The sequence below is a fragment of the Sylvia atricapilla genome, chromosome 17, assembly GCF_009819655.1.
Source record: "Sylvia atricapilla isolate bSylAtr1 chromosome 17, bSylAtr1.pri, whole genome shotgun sequence".
NCBI classification, from domain to species: Eukaryota; Metazoa; Chordata; class Aves; order Passeriformes; family Sylviidae; genus Sylvia; species Sylvia atricapilla.
The window spans coordinates 3,950,812-3,968,356 of NC_089156.1; the positions used below are offsets into that span (position 1 = coordinate 3,950,812).

The 17,545-nt window shown below is 51.2% G+C and overlaps 1 protein-coding gene across 1 annotated transcript in view; it reads right to left on the reverse strand.

Annotated features, from left to right (window-relative positions):
• Positions 1-17,545, reverse strand: part of SRRM4 (serine/arginine repetitive matrix 4) — a 42,064-nt gene that overhangs the window by 15,779 nt on the left and 8,740 nt on the right. The window contains exons 2-6 of the mRNA XM_066331347.1: positions 7,088-7,231; positions 4,847-4,927; positions 3,942-4,013; positions 2,288-2,314; positions 1,780-1,830 (exon numbers count right to left, since the gene is read on the reverse strand). Coding sequence (XP_066187444.1) covers positions 1,780-1,830; positions 2,288-2,314; positions 3,942-4,013; positions 4,847-4,927; positions 7,088-7,231 — 375 coding nt within the window. The remainder of the gene's footprint in view (positions 1-1,779; positions 1,831-2,287; positions 2,315-3,941; positions 4,014-4,846; positions 4,928-7,087; positions 7,232-17,545) is intronic.

Here is a 17,545-nt window from a genome sequence, read left to right on the forward strand (position 1 = left end):
CATGGGTGGCAGGCTAGCTGCCACTTTCTGTGCCACATCCCTCCCACCTTTGTACACCACAGCAGTTATTTTAGATCTGGAAGAGTTTCCATCTGCTGAGGCTTGGCATGGCTGTGCCAGCAGACAAAGCTAACTGTGGGTGAGCTGGTGGGAACAGCCTGGGAGCAGTGTAGTGGCCACACTACACAGGCACTGACAGCACAAACACAACCTGCTTGGACAGCATTTACCACCTTGCTGGTATAAAACCTCAGCAAATAATTGCTTGAGAACAGCATCTCCTTTAAGACAAAAGGGCAACCTCCAGGGCAATCCCTTCAACTCTGCTTGGCTGTTTTCTTTGATGCTTTTTCACACCCAATGATTATATATTTTTTAAACTTCCTATTTTAGGATCCTCCTTTCTTGTTTCCATACAACTGAAATCAGCAATAATGACCATCTTTCACTCATATGGTGGATTTGTGTGAAAATCCCCGTGTTTGCACTTCACCCCCTGCACCAGTCCCTCCAATTTGTTCTCCCTTCCTGCAGAAGGGAAAACTGGTCCAGTGTGATTTAGATAACCAGCTGCTTGATGCAAAGATAAGTCATAGCAGAGTGATTATACAAAAATCCTCATGGGATCCATCTGATCCACGCCTGGGAGCAAAAGGTTTGCAGAAACTGGGAGTGGCTGAGCTCTGATTTGCCAGCAGAAAGATGAGACTAAAACGCCTTGGCTGGTTTATCCCCAAAGAGTAATTCCAGCAGCTCCAATTCCCTGAGGTCAGGGCACACAGCAAGACATGGATCTTAGGTTTAATTGCACTCTTAGGGTACTGCTGTGGTAGCCTGGGGAGAAGCCTCCTTATACAGATAACCTAGGAAGCCTCTCTTCTACCACCAAGGTTTTTGGGCGCAGGGCAGCCCAGTTTGACGGGAAACTGAGCTGAAACTGTGCCACTTAATGCGCAGAAATCTTAGCAAAAAGAAAGGAGACTGGCTTTGTGCATGCAATGGAGGTGGCCTGTGCAGGCCCCAGCAAAGCTGACCAGGGGATCTGTGCCCAAGTGCTCAAGGTTCAGCCCCAGGACTGTTTCCTTGCTCTCAAAGCAGGTAAGAAGCCACAGGTTGCAGTTCCCAGAAGACAGAGAATGAGGGGAAAAACAGAGGCAGCTTACAGTCCTTCCTTCCAGTCCTGAGGAACCCCATTTTATACCATGCCCCTCCATTATATGCCCCACAGGACAAGGATTGTGCTCTGCTAACATTCCAGGGCTGAATCTCAACACCAGATTTTTGCAAAGTCCATCCACTCCAAACAATCCCTTCTCTTCCCCTTGACCCCATTCAGATCCTTGGCTGTAGTGTATGTCCTGAGTAGGTCCTCATGCAACCTCCTAGAGCAGCAAACCAGGAGTTGCTGAGGCCATTCTCAGTAAGGGTGTGCCAACCTGCCCTTTTGACAGGTCAGAGTTCAGCCTCTCATGCTGCCCCCACCAGAAAAGCTGGAGCCTTCTCTCTGGACTGGGTGGACAAGACTCTGCACATCCGTGCAAGATACACAAACTACAGAAAGAGGTGTCACAAAAGAAAGGGAGAGGAAAGATCACCAGCCTCTACAAACCCTTTTCCATTCTGGCAAAACCAGAATTGCTGGTTTTAGCTTCAGAATAATCCTGAGAAACGCTTAGAGCTGTGCAGCAGGTTGTTAGCTCCAGGGGCCCCACCACATCAAGCACTTCCTAGCCCCACACTGTGCAGGCAGGGCAGGGAACTCCATGAGTCACTACTTACTGTTTTTTGTGTTTTCTTTCTTCCTTTCTCTTACTTTTGGGGCTTGAAGAACTAAATAAGAAATGGCTAATTAATTCAGAGATTTCTGTTCCCATAAAGAGCTGCACAATCACATGTCAATGTTACAGCTCAGTTGCCCAAGAGCATGCAGTAAAAATGAAAGGGGTTCATGATTGTCACAGCACAGGGGGTCTGAGTGCCTGCTGACAAATCTGCTTCATGGGCTTGGCCAAAACCCTCAAAGAGATCAGCCAACTTGGTGACTTTGCCTTTTTCCATAGAGAAAATGAGTACGTCTTGATAATGTATACACACATACTGGAATCAGAAGGGCTCTTCCAGTCCACACCTGGGGAGTCACTGACCCCAGACCCACATGGAATAGGGGGACCCAAGGGGAAGGAAACACAGAAGAAATGTCTTCTGCCCCCACTCAGTGAACATCAACCTTGAAGAGACCATTAAACTCTTTTTTCTAAGGGACCACCCATACTTGCTCAGCTCTTACCTGTGCCTTCTCTTCTTTGATGATAACCTGCAAGACACAAATATGTACATTGAATACAGGGTCACACAAAGTTGGAAAATTGAGTCCAAGACCATGTGTTTAGGCTCAGACTGAGCACTGAGAGAAGACATCATACAGCTACTGGGCAGAATGGCCCTGCCTCTCCTTTAGCCAGCAGATGAGGGAGCAGCTGAGAGGGTGAGGTGTCCCCAGAAGGGACCAGCACACTTCACAAGTAATTGAGAATATGGTCTTTAGGATAACAAGTCTTTAGAGAGATCAGATACATCTCCTATCTCTGGTGGGTCCTTTTTCTCTGCTACTGTCTCCAGTTTTGTACTACATGTAGAGGTGGGTCCATTCCCTGGTTTTTTGTATGAAGGACCAAAGAGCAGTCAAAAGAAAAATCCTCTCTGTGTAACTCCAGAGCAGTCTCACAGCCAAGCCAGCATGGTGGCCCTGTCTTGCCTCCTGGAGCACCTCTGGGATGGCACAGGAGGCACTTGCCTCATACAGAACACCCTGGTGGCATGAAGGACACATCTCTGCAGCAAGGCCTGGCCCCAGTGCACTGCACACCTCACTGTCTCTCAGCTTGGAGCACAACATCCTGCAAAGGACATGGCCTGAAGTCCTGCCTGGAGGGGCTGTAAGGCTGCCTCTGGCAGAGTCACTTAGGGTCTGTAGCTGAAATGCTGCCAGGTGTCTGAAACAACCTCCACTGGTCACTAATCCTGTATAGTTCATGTCATGCTGTCTTATAGGACCAGCTCCAGCTTATCCTTGGCTTGCAGGGCTATAAATGGCTACCAAAGGTTCAAAGCCAAAGAGTCTCTGACCCAGGACTTCCATCAGGAGATGGCATCCGTAGAAGAGCATAAGAATCACTCCTTGGGAAGAAAGTGTTTTAAAGGGGTTTCTATGTCCTTGTCCCTCCTTCTCCCTTGCTCTTCTTTGGAGATTCAAACTCAGCTTTTCACCCTGTTACCCACTTTTGGTAGCTTCTCTCTTTGGTTGAATATATTATAAATACATGAACCTTCTTAGGGAGATGGAATCCACTGTTCTCATCAAATATTGGTTTAACAGCTGAGAGAAAACAGTGAAATATTTGCAATTTTAAAATTTAATCATGCTCTTTGAATTAAAAATGGACTTCAGAAAGAGAAGGTGGAAACAGTCACTGGGGCAGGGAGAGGAGACTGGGATGTGGGTGTGGGGAATTGGTCTGAGCCTTTTTCTGGTCCTGACATTCTCAGCAGGCTGGGGAGGAAGGGATAGAGACCAGGGCAAGCCCTGAGCACTGATCTCATTGGCATTCCAGAGGATGGAGACACGTGAGGATGGAGACGTGAACAGAACAGTAAGGATAGCAGGCTGAGGCTCCACAGACCTCACAGTGATTTGGCTTGTCCATCTCTGTGTCCCCACACCCCGACAGTTCATGTTTCTCTGTTTGCACTGGGTGGACATCCCATTCCATGCCCTCCTAGCCCAGAGGGACTCTGGCTATGCCTCCTCAGTGCTCACAGAGCCTCACACCTCTCTGCCCACTGGGACCAGCTGCTGCCCGAGGCAGCAGTGCCTTCCACCCCTTCTCCAAACCCCCAACAGCCATTGCCAGCAGGAAATCACATTTTCAAGGGAAAAATACCTGTTTCTTTTTCGCTTCTTGGAGCTTTTCTTCTTCTTCTTCTTCACAGGTGAAGGGCTGTAGGAGGGAGACCTGAGGGGGCAGAGGGGCATTAGGGACCAGAGGGCTCCTCACAGCTGTCCTGGCCACCCCAACTCTCACCCCACCACCAGTGGCATGTCCAGGGTAGAGAGTGGCTGAGGGCTCCTGGTAGGAGCAGGATGAGCCCAGGGATGTGCCCAGGGAGGAGCCTCAACCCAGCTCTGCTGCCCTGAGGGGAGGGAGAGAAGATGGCGGCAGCTCCCTGGGCTGTGGAACCCCCAGGCCCTCACACCTCCATCTTACATAGACGCTGTTCCCTCACACCCAGCTGAGGGCTGCCATCCCCTCCTGCCCTACACACTGCCATGGCCACCCTCACATCCTTCACTGACCCTTTGCCCTCACGCCCAGCTGAGGGAGCTGAGGCCTAACATCCTCTGCTGCCTCACACACCGCCATGGCTCCCTCATGGCCCTCTTCCCCCACACCCAGCCATGGGCTACCCTGCCTGTCCCCTCACACCGCCATGGCTCCCTCACGGCCCTCTTCCCCCACACGCAGCCAAGGGCTGCCCTGCCTGTCCCCTCACACCGCCATGGCTCCCTCATGGCCCTCTTTCCCCATAACCAATCAAGGGCTGCCCTGCCTGTCCCCTCACACCGCCATGGCTCCCTCATGACCGTCCTCCCTCACACCCAGCCAAGGGCTGCGCTATCTGTCCCCTCACACCGCCATGGCTCCCTCATGACCGTCCTCCCTCACAGCCAACCAAGGGCTGCCCTGCCTGTCCCCTCACACCGCCATGGCTCCCTCACGGCCCTTTCCCCTCACACCCAGCCATGGGCTGCCCTGCCTGTCCCCTCACACCACCATGGCTCCCTCACCTCCTTCGCTTCTTGCGGCCAGATTTCTTTTTCTTCTTCTTCCCCCGAGCTGGCGGTGGCCGCTCCCCATCACACGAAGGGCTGAGGGTGGGGGACAAGACCCAGTAAACATTAAAAGTCATAAAAATCAACCATTAATGGGCTCACATGGGACTCTCTAGCATCTCCCCCTCAGGGACACGGGGCACCAAGGTCAGTGTTCATGGTGGACCAAGGGTGTGGGTGTTGCCTCATTACGCTCTAACGAATTATTTAACCGCAGTTTAAATGAAGTGTCTAATAGAGATATAACAAGACAGCTCCACCACAGCAATGCTGATTATTTAAAACATGTTTGCCGAGGTTAACGACTCTGAAACAGATTTGTAGGTTTTGTTGCTCTTTGTAAATATGCTTTAAATAATTAATTGGCATTTAATTTGCATACAGTAATTATTGCAACCAGATGCATCTAACTATAATAAAGACTTGACATGTGTTAAGTAGCAATTGATTAGAAATATATATATATTTATTGAGACACTATGGTAATTGAAGGAGATATGCATCTCTTATACAGTTGTTAAACCTTGAAAATAAACCCTCCTGCAAATTAATTTCTTCTTTAAACATATGATGCTGAATCGTGTTATGTTTCAATGAAAAGCAAATACCGTGGTTAATTAAATCAGAGCATTGGGCTGAAAAAAATGACAGATACTCTGTGGCTACTCATTAACTAAAGCAAATGCTTGTAAAGACAGAGGCAGCTGGTGGCAGCCTGGTGGCATCCCTAATTCAGCCCAAATGAGCCACGTGGATTTCCAAACAGACCCACAGGTCCCTCTGAAGCCCCAAATAGATCCAGGACCAAGGCAAACTTCCCAGGGCCTCTGAAAAATCTCCAAGGGTGCTGGGTTTGTGCCTCTGTTTCCTCCACCTCTCATCCTGCCCCTGGGAACAGCCAGGAGCAAGAAATGGGTAGAAGCAGCCCCATGACTGGAGAATGCTGTGAGATCTTCACTACAAAAACAGGCCAAAACCTGAGCAGTTTTCTGCAGCAAGAACAAACATTATTGCTAATGAAAGTCCTAATGCAGAGCAAATTACACTTTGAGGGGGGACACTCAGACTCCACCACCCCTCAACACTTGATCATCCAGGGCTTGAATTACCACTGAAATTACACTATCATAAAAACTCAATTGCTTAGTGCTTTTAATATGCTTGGGGGAAAAAAAATAAAAGCTCTGCAAAATGAAACTGCAGGCTAGTGCTTCAGTTGTGAGCTGTGAATAATGAGTGTTTCTGGTGCAGGAAATCCAGTGTGCAGCCACAGCATGGCCCCATGGACCCACATAGTCCTCCTCCCAAGGATTTCATGGACCAGCAGCACCAGGAGAGGATATGGCACACCTTGGGCTCAGCTGGGCCTTCTACCTTGATGCAGAAGTCGTGCATTTTCCAGGATGTCTCGCTGTCACTAAGCTCAGACACCTGCCCAAAGACACCCAGAGCATCACCACAGCCATGGGAGGAACATCTGACCATGCAGCCACAGGTGGTTTCTGCAGAGCCCTTTTCCATCTCCCCAGATCAAGTCTTTTGTCTTTGATGTGGCAGCTTTCTCCCATGTGCTGATCTGGCTGCAATTGTTCCTCTGTGATTATAATCAAAGTCTAATTAAAAGTGTGCTTTAGATTATTGTTCCGGTTGGCCTGAAATCTGAAGATATGAAATGTGCTTTCTTGCTCTTTCTTTCCAGCATCTTTAACTGAACTGAGAGGCTTTAATCCCAGAGACAGTTGAGCAGGCAGGGCTCAGAGACCCCAGCTGCTCCATTTACAACGTTCCATTCATTTTTTTTCCCCCTCTCAAGTGGTCAGGGACTAACGACAAGCTGATAACGAGGCTGTGTCCTAATGAAGGCAATGCTGCTGAGCTGATTTAGGCATGGGGAGAGGGGAATCGCTGAGGACGATTCCCAGCAGACGTGGTAGTGCAGAGGAGTGCTGGCAGGTCTTGGAAGACTCTGAAGGATGCTGTAAGAGCAAGCCCTGGAGTAGGAATGAACTGCAGGTTTGTCCCTGCAAACCCGCACAGGGATTTCATGCAATTGCAAACATTTTCTGCACACACACTGAGCCATTTAAGCCACCCCCGGCTCTCACAGACCCCAGAGGGGCTGAATAAACATCCATGGACGCCTCTCCTGTCACCCCCATGTTCCAGGGTGGCCCCGCGGGCAGCTCTGGCTCCTACCTGCGTGACCTGCGGTGGGCATGGTCCCGTCTGTCCCTGCCCTTGGCACAGCCATTGGTGCTGGCGGGCTCCCTGACCACGCAGCTGCTCAGCTTCTCGGGCCGTCTGTCCTCCGCAGGGTACGGCAGGCAGCTCAGCGTCCCACTGCCGGGGCAAGAGGTGACAAAGAGCCGTCAGGAGCTGTCCCTTCAGCTGGGCTCATTCCCCACGTCTTGGGGAATCTCCTTTCCTTTTTGCAGGTGGGAGCTGTGCTGCTGTGAAGGAGAGCTGCAGGTTGCTCTCAGTGCTCAGCTCTGCAGTGGGAAGTGTTCCCCACAAGGCTCTGGAATGGCCCATTTCCAAACCAAGCTGCACCCCAGCCCAGGAATGCTGTGCTCGTTGCTCAGGCAGAGATTCCACGAGCATCATGCAGCCAAGGAGCAGCTGGACAACACAGGGCCAGATCCAACCCAATGGGAAGGAAAAACAGGAGTCAGTCAGGACATCTTCTGCATTGTGGGGTTTAGATCACCAGCTCTGCAGAGACAGCACAGACTTTTTACTCTGATAGAAAAAAACCATCTTTCCCATTTCAAATGTAGTTTTCTGAACTTGCTAATGCCTTGATAACACCTTGTCACACATCCTCAGCCTTGGCTGGTAGCAAAATTTGCCTCTCCTTCAAGTAAGGTGCTGGGCTAGTGAACACAACTGGTTCTGCTGACAGTTCAGCCTGAAGAACCTGGGACAGCCCAGCAGAGTTAGGGGGAACCATCTGGGCCAGGTCAGTGCCTGCAAGGGCCCTGGGAGCTGGCAAGGAGCAGAGCAAAGGCAGGGAAAGCTTGGAGGGAGTGGTTTCTAAGAAATATTGGGGCTTGTGGAAGCTGAAATGGAGAAAAGAAGCCGGATGGAGAAAACAAACCCAAACAAGTCTGCGTGCAGACACTCGGGAGGAAAGTAAATAGGTTTCCAGGCCCTGCAGATGTTTATTTCAAAGAATGAAAAGATTAATGAAAAGCCATAAACCGTACCCAGCAGGGGTGCTGAAAACGCTGGGGTTTGGTGTCATCCAGAGCATTATGGAATAGATAAAGCAAACGTGGGCATGTCCAGGCCCAGCCTGGCTGTGGGGTGATACCCAGGATAGGCTGGGCTCAGCTGGCACTAAAAGTGTCCCTGTTTCTTCCCATTATCATTTTAAAGCAAATCCCAGGATTGGGCTGTGGGTGCCACTTTAGCGTCAGCTCTGCAAAGTCCCGTGGCTGTGTCTGCCACCAGACCTAGCTCCTCTCCTTGGAAAGCAGCACTCTGGAGCCCTGAGGCCATATGGATCCCACCAGAGCAGGGGAAGGCTGGGATGTCCCCTTAGCCAGCCCTGCAGACACAGTGAAAGTTGCTTTGGCTGCAGAGACCACCACAGCCGTCACACATGGGCTGTGGAGATAGGGACAAGGGCCAGGGCCAGGTGTGTGCTGCACATCTGGGAGTTAAGCAGGGGCAAGAGGGTGGTTAAAGAGCAATGGTGCATTAAAAACGCCCCAGTTAGTTAATGGCCAGAGTCTTCTACGCTCTAGGGAACATCCTGCTGCCTGCCTCAGCCATGAATAACATTCCTTGGGATAGGAGTTGGCACAGGAGCACGTGCAGAAGGGTCACCCCTCTCTCCTCACCTGTGTTTTCTCTCTCAACAAGCATCTACTTTCTCTAATTACCAGCTCCTCCTTGGAGCCTATTTTGTAATGCCTTAACATTTAAGGAGATGCACAGTCAAATAAAAGGGAAAGAGATCAGTGAGGGGGAGCTGGGTGAAATATTTCTGGCCCAGAACATGCAGGAGGTGAATAGCCCTCTTTCTTTAAAGAGTCTGTTTGTAATAAATCCCCCAGTGACTCCTCAACATCTCCATTATTTTTAACCATTCGGGAAGCTACATGGTTAATCATTTTCTGTGTGCCAGCTAATTGGCTTGTGGCCTTTCCCAAACCCCTTTTAAGAACAGCCTTCTGAGGCTCAATCATTAGGATCCATTAAAAACGTCCCCAAATTAATGACCTGTGCAACGCCTGAGCTGGATGCACTCCAACAGCAGAGGCAGGAGGGATCCTCCCCAGGCTGGCAGCAGGCTGGAACACCACTGCCAGGACCTGGGCACAGCAGGCGACATCCTTGTCACCCAGCCTCTAATGGGATTTCCAGGCCCTGGGGTTAAAACATATTGGCCTCGAGCAATCAAGGACTCCTGTCCTGCAACGTGCCAGGAACCATTTCTTCTGGGCTTGGAAGTAATTATTGATGGAAATAATTATTCTCCAATTGCATCAAAGGCTGGCTTCCATTCAACCGAATGAAGTCCTCTGATGGATGCTGAGAGTCACTAATGCTTTAAACTGGCTGGTAATTCCCCGGCGTGGAGCTCCATAGACATTGATTGAATATATATATATATTTAAAAAAATTCTTTTTCTATTGTCTTTTGTGTCTTTCATGACTGATATAAAAGTGATGTAGTTTGGTGTGAATGATCTCTGTGGCCTCAAAGGAGGGATTATCACACCTTCCCCGCTGCTTGTGCCTGCAGCAGAAAAGAAAAAGGCTCTGTGGGTGTTTGAGCTGGAACTGGCCCAGGCTGAGCAGCAGGGATGCTCAGCAGGATGCTGCTGGAAGCACGGGACTCACTCAGCCCAGGGGATGTGCCAGAGGAGGCAGGAAGAAGAGGAGGCAGGAAGAAGAGGAGGCAGGAGGAATGCCCTGCTGGGGGGCAGCACTGCTCCAGCACTCCTAGTGAGGAGCGCAGTCTCTCTCCCCGGTGTGTTGGTTGCATGTTTGTCTCTAAGGATGCACTCACTCCTGGCCACAGGCGGTCAGTCCAGGACAAGGCAGCTGCCCACACATCCCACCTGCCCTCCAAGCTTCTCCATTCGCACTTGGCAATTCAATCACTTGCTCTCGTTTTTCTTTTCCCTTTCTTTCTCCCGTGCAGAAATCCAGCCTATCCATCAGACCTGTCCAGAAAGCAGTACAGCTGCCCCTGATGGGAGGCCCCCCACAGTAGGGCACCTGTGGGCTGCCTGCTAGCCACTCAGTGCAGAACATGCCCTGTGCCACCACCCACCCCAGCTGCCTCATCCTGTCCCTTCCCATCCCAGCAGTCTCCGGTCCAGGAGGGGTTTTTTTGGGCTCGTGGCAATTTTTGCCAGTGCTGCAGTGGTGGGAAGAGAAGCAACAGGCACACAGGGCCCTCAACTCTCCACCAACACAAGCCTCTTACAGCCCAGCTTGTTCATCTCCACATTGTGGTGTCAGATTTGGGTTCTCAAGCATATTCCCTCTCTAAAAGAATGTGTCGGCAGCAGAGGGAAATGATCTATTGCCTACCCTAATACAAATGATGCAGGAAAGGTCACTGGTGAGAAGGAACCCAAATATTCCTTATCTGAAGGCAGATGAAACCACCACAAACCACTATGGCCACATGGAGGAGAAGGGATGGGTGGCTTTTTGCTGCTGGCAGTGCCCTGAGGCCAACCCACTCTGCCTCCCTTCCCTGGGGAAGGGATATCACCCCCAGTTTGTGGGGATACCGTGGAGACCAGTTAAGCACTGCCCTTTCCCACGGACAGATCCTGGCACTGTCCACAGAGGACAAGACAAAGGCACAAAGCATTTGCTGCCTCAGGGAGCAAACTCCCAAATCATGCCCATCCCTCCATCCCGAGCTGCCATGCTGCATGCCACGGCCAAATGCCATCTCATCCGGCCATGAAATGTGGCATTTGGTGACACACAGTGCTCGGGGAGCTAAGCCCAGTGACACCCGTCCCCTCCAGCCCCACAGTGACAGCACTCAGGGTGGGTTTGGTGTGCATTTGACATTCCCTGGGGGCTGGGCACTGCCCTCCCCTTCCCACAGGCTCCCAAGCCCCAGCCCAGCTGCCCTGGCCCCGCAGCAGTCTCCTGCCACAAACCTTCCATCAATCAGTCTTTTCCCTGCAGTAACTCATCTCAAGAGGAGACAAAAGCAGGAAAATTGTCTCCCTAGTGACCTTTCAGCTGCCAGACCATGGCACCAGACCATCTCCCCGCTCAGCTGCATTGTCCCTCACCTCTGCAGGATGAACTCCAGCAGTTCCAACCATCGTTGGCCTTATGCAGCCTCTGTGCCCTTCCCAGCTGCCCTGCAAGCAGCAGTGTAAGCAAACTGGGTCTGAATCACGCTAACCAAGCAGTTTGGGGGTTTTTTTTATCCTTTATTTTTCTTTGCACGTGCAGCTGGGTTGGGTGCTGGATGCACAAGCACTTCAGAGGCCCTGGGCACTGAGTGCACTTGGCAGACCTGCACTCCCAGCACTTCCAAGGTCAGAGGATTTGGGACAGCCAATACAGAATACTACGTTCCCTGCTTCAGCCCTGGCTGGCTTCATGTTCCTATCATCTCTACATCCCCCAGTGTAAAGGCAGGAGCAGCTTCAGCCAACCAAAAGATAAAGGTTAAAACATGTCTGATGAGCCTCAAAGCTGTAAATGTTTCACTGGCATTAAATGATGAAGGATGGATACCTTGCCTGGCACGGGGAACATCAGGACACAGGCATCCTGAGGGGAGGCTGGAGAAAGTCCTGTGCCTGCAGTCACTTGCCCCAGGGATGTTCTCGCTACTTCTGAGTAACATGCAAAAAGTGCATGGACAGGTAATGGAATACCCCATCTTTCCACTCCTTTCCTCACCTGGAGGTTTTGGCAGTGCAGGAGAAGGCAATGGTGGCTCAGGATGCTGGCTCTCCCACATCCCTGCACTCTCTGCCACAGCCACATCCTCAGAGCTTCTGCCCTGGGCTCTAGTGAGGGTGATTTGAGCTGCTCAAAGTGTTTCCAAAATCCACCCTTTGTGCTGAAAAGCCTTTTGGCACCAGCGAAATGAGCCTCTGATGTTTTCTCTGGCTTTGCTTATCTGACTGAAAAAGAAAATGGTCAGACCATTCCCTTGTCCCCCGAGAGGGAGGGGACAGAAAAGAGGGTTTTAAAGACATTTCCCGGCAAAAACTCCAGCAGATGTGTTTATGGAAAGCTCTTTGAAAGACGCACTAAAAATACCTCTTCAAAATTAGGAGATGGGGAATTTTGTGAGTGCTTCCCACAAGCACACACATACACACAAACACCCATGGCAGGTTCTCTGCCCACCTCATTCAATCCATTATTATTAGTGCAGCAGGTGCCCTGCAGTTTGTTATTGAAAATTATAATAGCAAATCACCAAGATATTTTCCTTGATTACACAGACTCCAAGCCAGTTCAATTTTAATCTTCTCCCTGCTATTTTTTTCTGTGCATCAGCAGAGGCACCAGCTGCAGAAAGGCACGTGGGTTTCTTGAGGCACTTTAAACGCAGAAGAGAAATACAATTCTGTACTATACATTTTTCATAAAATTTTTGTGCCAGTCGTGACTCCCCTCCTCCTGCTGCTCCTGGGAACCCTGTGTCCTGGCACAAGCCTGCATGAGGCTCCTTTTCCTTCTTGCACTCCAGAAAGGTTTAACGACTGCTCTCAGCACATCCCGGGCCAAAAAAGCAGCTTGGCTCTTTCTTTTCCAGCAGTTGATTTACTATGCATGGTTGAATCAGAACACAGGAGCTTCCCTGCTGGAAGAGGCCCCGGTGGCGGCGCAGGATCGGTGCCAGATGCTCCGGGGGATGCTGTGAGGTGGCAGCCCACGGGGAGGGCTCTGTCCCGGGCACCAGCTGGCAGCGGCGGCGGCTCCTGCTGTGCAGCATGGGATGGACAATCCCCGCAGAGGGAAAACTGCACGGGGGAAGGCGATGCCTCCATGGATCGCCTTTTTAGGTAGGGTCAGGCATGAGGGTGAGCACAGCCTCTCCCTGCTCCCCACGGCTCGGTCTCCTCCTCCCCAGGGAGCCCCATCCCCTGTCCCCGTTCCTTCCTGAGCGCCTTGCAGGGCTCGGTGTCCCTTTCCCTCGCTGCCAGCGACTCTGCTGACTGCCCGCCAGCGACAACAGCGAGAAACCAGAGGAATATGGCACATGGTCGCATTGTTACTAAAGAAAACCTGGACTGCTGCCCCATCTCGAAGGGTTTCTACGGCATCTTGTGCCTCCCACGCCGCCAGCTCGGAGGTCCCTGCGGAGCATCCTGCCCGTCAGCACCTGCACACTGCCGGGCCAGACTTGCTCTCAGGAGGACAATCCTGAGCCGTTCCTGTCCTCAAATCCTCCTCCCTAGACAAACACCCTGCGGGTTCCCATGTCTGTACAGGAGCCAGGTTTCTCCTCCATCAGGAAATATGACGAGAGGAGCTCTGGCTGTTTCGGGTGCCTGCAAATGCAGATTAAAGTGTTGACGTGGGCACGCTGCCTCATGGCACAGCAATCTGGCACATCCCTGATCCGTGTTTTGGGGGACTCTGGGCTCCTTGGTGACCCAAAGGCCTGGGATTGAGAGCTTATGCTAAACCCCACCATACCCAAAAGCCACTCTCCTCCCAGCTGGCCTTTGCCAACACTCCTGGATCCTTTCCTTGCTATCACCCCCAAGCAGCCTGGAGCAGCCATGAAGGGCCTGAGCTGACAGCCAGGAATGGGGGCAACCTGACACAGCCCTTGCAGAGCTTGTGATTAGGGAAAGTCTGGATCTGAGCTCTCATTTCCCATTAAACACTTGCCTACAAGCAGCACAAGGCAAAGCCAAGCTGGGCAAAGGTCAGGACCAAGGGGCTGGGAGGGAGCCCAGTGGTTGTGGTTGGGCACTTCCCAACACAGCACAGGGAGCCAGAAGCTGAGGAGCACCAGTGGATGATGCTTAACGCTTTAGGAAGGGTTTAATAAATAAAATGAACTCATGAATGTCCTAGAAAATAAGTGCTTTGGCACTACCTGCAACATGGTCAGGCTGGAGAGCACCTTCACAGCCAAGGGGCTGCTCAGTGCCAGCCTCTGCTCCAGGGACCATCAGATGTGCCCCTTCCCCCCATTGTCCACACCCTATGCTATTTGGCATGGCAAACAGCAGTGAAATAGTGTATTTGCCAATAACAACTTGTTAAATTTTAATCAAATAGGGAATTGTAAGCACACAGTTACCCAGAACTCCTGGGAGCACTGAGATCACTTTAAAAATGAATTAGTAATTAGGCACTTTAGAAGCAGCAAGAAGGCGGCGGCTGGAGAAGATCCACTTGGAGCAGTAGTGCTTTCTTTGCCACTCACATAAAGGTTTTCCTCCTCTCCCTTAATTTTCTTCCTTTAGAAGAAAAGGGGAGAACACACTGGAGGTCCACTTGGGTAACTCCAGTGACACACAGCCTGTTCATACAGCTAGCACCTATCTGCAGAGCTGCCCTGGAAATGCCTCTGGTTGGTCTCTCTGCTGCTCCATCCATCCATCCATCCATCCATCCATCCATCCATCCATCCATCCATCCAGGCTGGGGACAGGGACACTCAGGTGCCCAGATGCTGTTTATAAACCCGCCCCTGAGCCACCCCATGTGCCAGAACACAGGCATGGTGCTCAGTAGCCTGTGGCTATGGAACAGTGATTCCAAGGGCTCAGCTTGAAATGACTCCAACATTCAAATATGCTCAAATGCCCTCAGGACAGACTCAGAGATACAGCCAAATGGATGTCCCCAACTTGGGTGCCAAATGGGTGTCCCCAACCAGGGCATCACCTGAGCAGGGTCTGGTGAGACGGGGTTCCACAGAGACACTTAGAGACTTGTCCCCTGAACCTCCAGCCCCTGTGATGCACAGGGCTGCACTGCCAGGGCCACCTGGGGTCAGCAGGGCTCTGTGACACCGTGAGGAGCAGATGTCCCCAAGCAGAGAAGTGTGGGCAGAAATTAACTCCTGTGGAAAGGAGTTAACCAACAGATTCCTGCTGCTGAGCCATGAGACTGAAATGTTCCCAGCCCAGCAAGGGATGTGGAAAGTGGGCTTTAAATTCCCACCCTAACTTGCTCACAGGGCTTTTTATGGCCAGAAGGGCCCTTTGCCTCCCTGTGTGTGCAGTGACAACTGAGCTGGGAAGCTCCCGAATTGCAGCTTCCTGGGTGGAAGTGTTTGGTTTGACTCATCCTCTCCCTGTAAGACCCCCTGATCCTGTGGGAAACACCTCAGTGGTCAGGCTGCCTGCCCAGGAAGGACTGGTGAGGAGGTTTTGAATAAAGGAGAGTTTCTGGAAGGGAAGACAGGGCTTTTTCTCCTCCCACTGTGCACCAAGGAGGAAAAGGTTGGTATAGCTGTGCCATCTCTGCCACACAGAGAGCTGTGGGGTGCTCAGTCCTGTGTGGGAGTCAGAGCCAGAAAGAAACCTCCTGTCTGCTCTCAGGTCTGCACCCATCCACATCACCCTGCAACTCTGGACATTGTTTTAAATCATCCCAAAAAGGAAAGGGGGGGATATTTGTTGGCTTGCTGCTTCCCAGCAGGAAGATTTGGAAGAGGCAGGCAAGTCCCCATGGCAAACGCTGCCAGGAGGGGCTGCAGAGAATCATTTCAGTTTCCATCCCATCCATCTTTAATTGGGTGTAATAATAATTTTATTGCTTGCTGAGATTTGTGAGGCTGAACTAATATTTGTAAAATGCTTTGCTATCCTCAGCTGAAAGCCAATCTAGAGTGGCAAAGCCCTGGTGTTATTCACATTTGGATAATCCAGAATTATTCATAAACAAAATCAAGATTATGCAAATATATTCATTAGTTCTCGGAATACCTCCAGGAAAATAGAGGAATTAGTTTTGTTAACAATTATGTATTATGTAAGTGTGTGTCTAAGCATGCACAGCCCCAGTGCTGGGGCACATTCGCCTGGGACTCATCCCAGGATCCCAGAGTGCTGAGAACAGAGGTTTGGCCTGTCCAAAGCAGCCACCTCCATTTTGGGACATCCTGATGCCCCATAGCAAATGACAGCACACAGCACAGAGCCCTGTGCCCTGCCAGGGTGCCCCTGGGTGCTCTAGTGGCACCCCCAGTATCCCCTCTGTACCCTCACACACAGCCCACGTGTGAGCACCGCCACCTTACCCCCCCAAACCAGCCCTTGCCACTCAAATAAGGGGTTTCACAGTATATGCAGGGGCAGGAGGCTCTGGATTGGGGATCTGGAGGCAGCCCCCTCACCCAGGGCCTGCCCTTTGTGCCCAGCACAAGCCCTCACATGATGCCAGCTTGTGCCCAGCCTGGCTTTCCACAGCGTGTGACCGTCTGTTTGGGACGTGCTGGGGAACAAGAGATAAAGGTGCAGAGAAAATACTGCGTGGTTTAATTAATGCCACATGCCTTTCACTCTATAGGTTGTGTGGATGGTTAATTATTTTTATAAAGAAAATAATTAGTCCCAATCAAGGCAGAAGCTCTCCAGAATTACAGCTCATTACCCGCTCTCACATTTTTCTGTTCTATAAAAAGTCATGTGGTGCTGATGAAGATTATAGACCCTTGGAATCAGCATTAAATACAAATTCAGTGTTACCATCCTATTACCATCAACTGCATCGACTTGGCTTCGGTAATTGCAGCTGGAGATGAAGGGCAGGGATTTCTGCTCCACACAATCTCTGGAAACAAGCATCAGTTTGCTGCAAACAATGTGACACCAAGACCTGACTTGGCTGCATGCATCCCTGAGGAGATGACAGCCACCAAGGAGAAAGGGAAAAGCTTTGCTGGGTGTGTGAAGATGAGGAGTGCTGAGGGTTGGTTCAGTTCCTGTTTGCAGTTGAGTTGCACCCTGAATCTGCCCCTTGGCAAAGCCACCAGTCCAGTGGTGATACAAAGGGAAAGGAAATGTCCAGGAAATTTCCAGTCCAGGAAATGCAGAGGGGACAAGGGGCAACCTTTAAGCAGTGGGATTATCCTCATGGGACATGGGGAAAATAGGGCATGGGAGGGATGCTCTTGTTGGGGATGGCGAGCATTTGTAAGCATCTCCCTCTGGGCCGTGCTAGTCCAGGCACTGGTCCAGTTCTATTGAACAGCGCAGAGACCTCACTCAAAGCCTAATTGAAAGAAATCACAGCACATTAAAGGGAGTTCAGGTCAAATCAATACCAACACGGTGGAGAGGGCGAGCAGGGGGAGCAGGGCACTGGCTGAGTCCCAGTGCCAGCTCTGCAGGCAGGGAAAAAGCTGTGTCCACGGGTTCCACTGCTTACTTTTCCACCACGGGAAGGCGAGGTGACACTCACTGTCCTCTGCTCCGTGCAGGACAAACCTGACAGCAATGCAGGCCAAGGGTTGGCAGTGGCAGCCAGCAGTGGGGAGGGGGCAGGGGAGCCGCGGGTCTTTAGGATCCTGCTTTTCAGTTTCCATTAATCAGGGATGGATGTGCCCTGGGTGGCATTCACAGCCCAGAGAGCCGGCAGCCAGCACTTTGGACCACAAGCCTCCACTGCAAAATTAACCCACCCGTCCCCACGGCACAGCTCCCGTGCCCAGAGCATCTGAGCCTTCTTGGG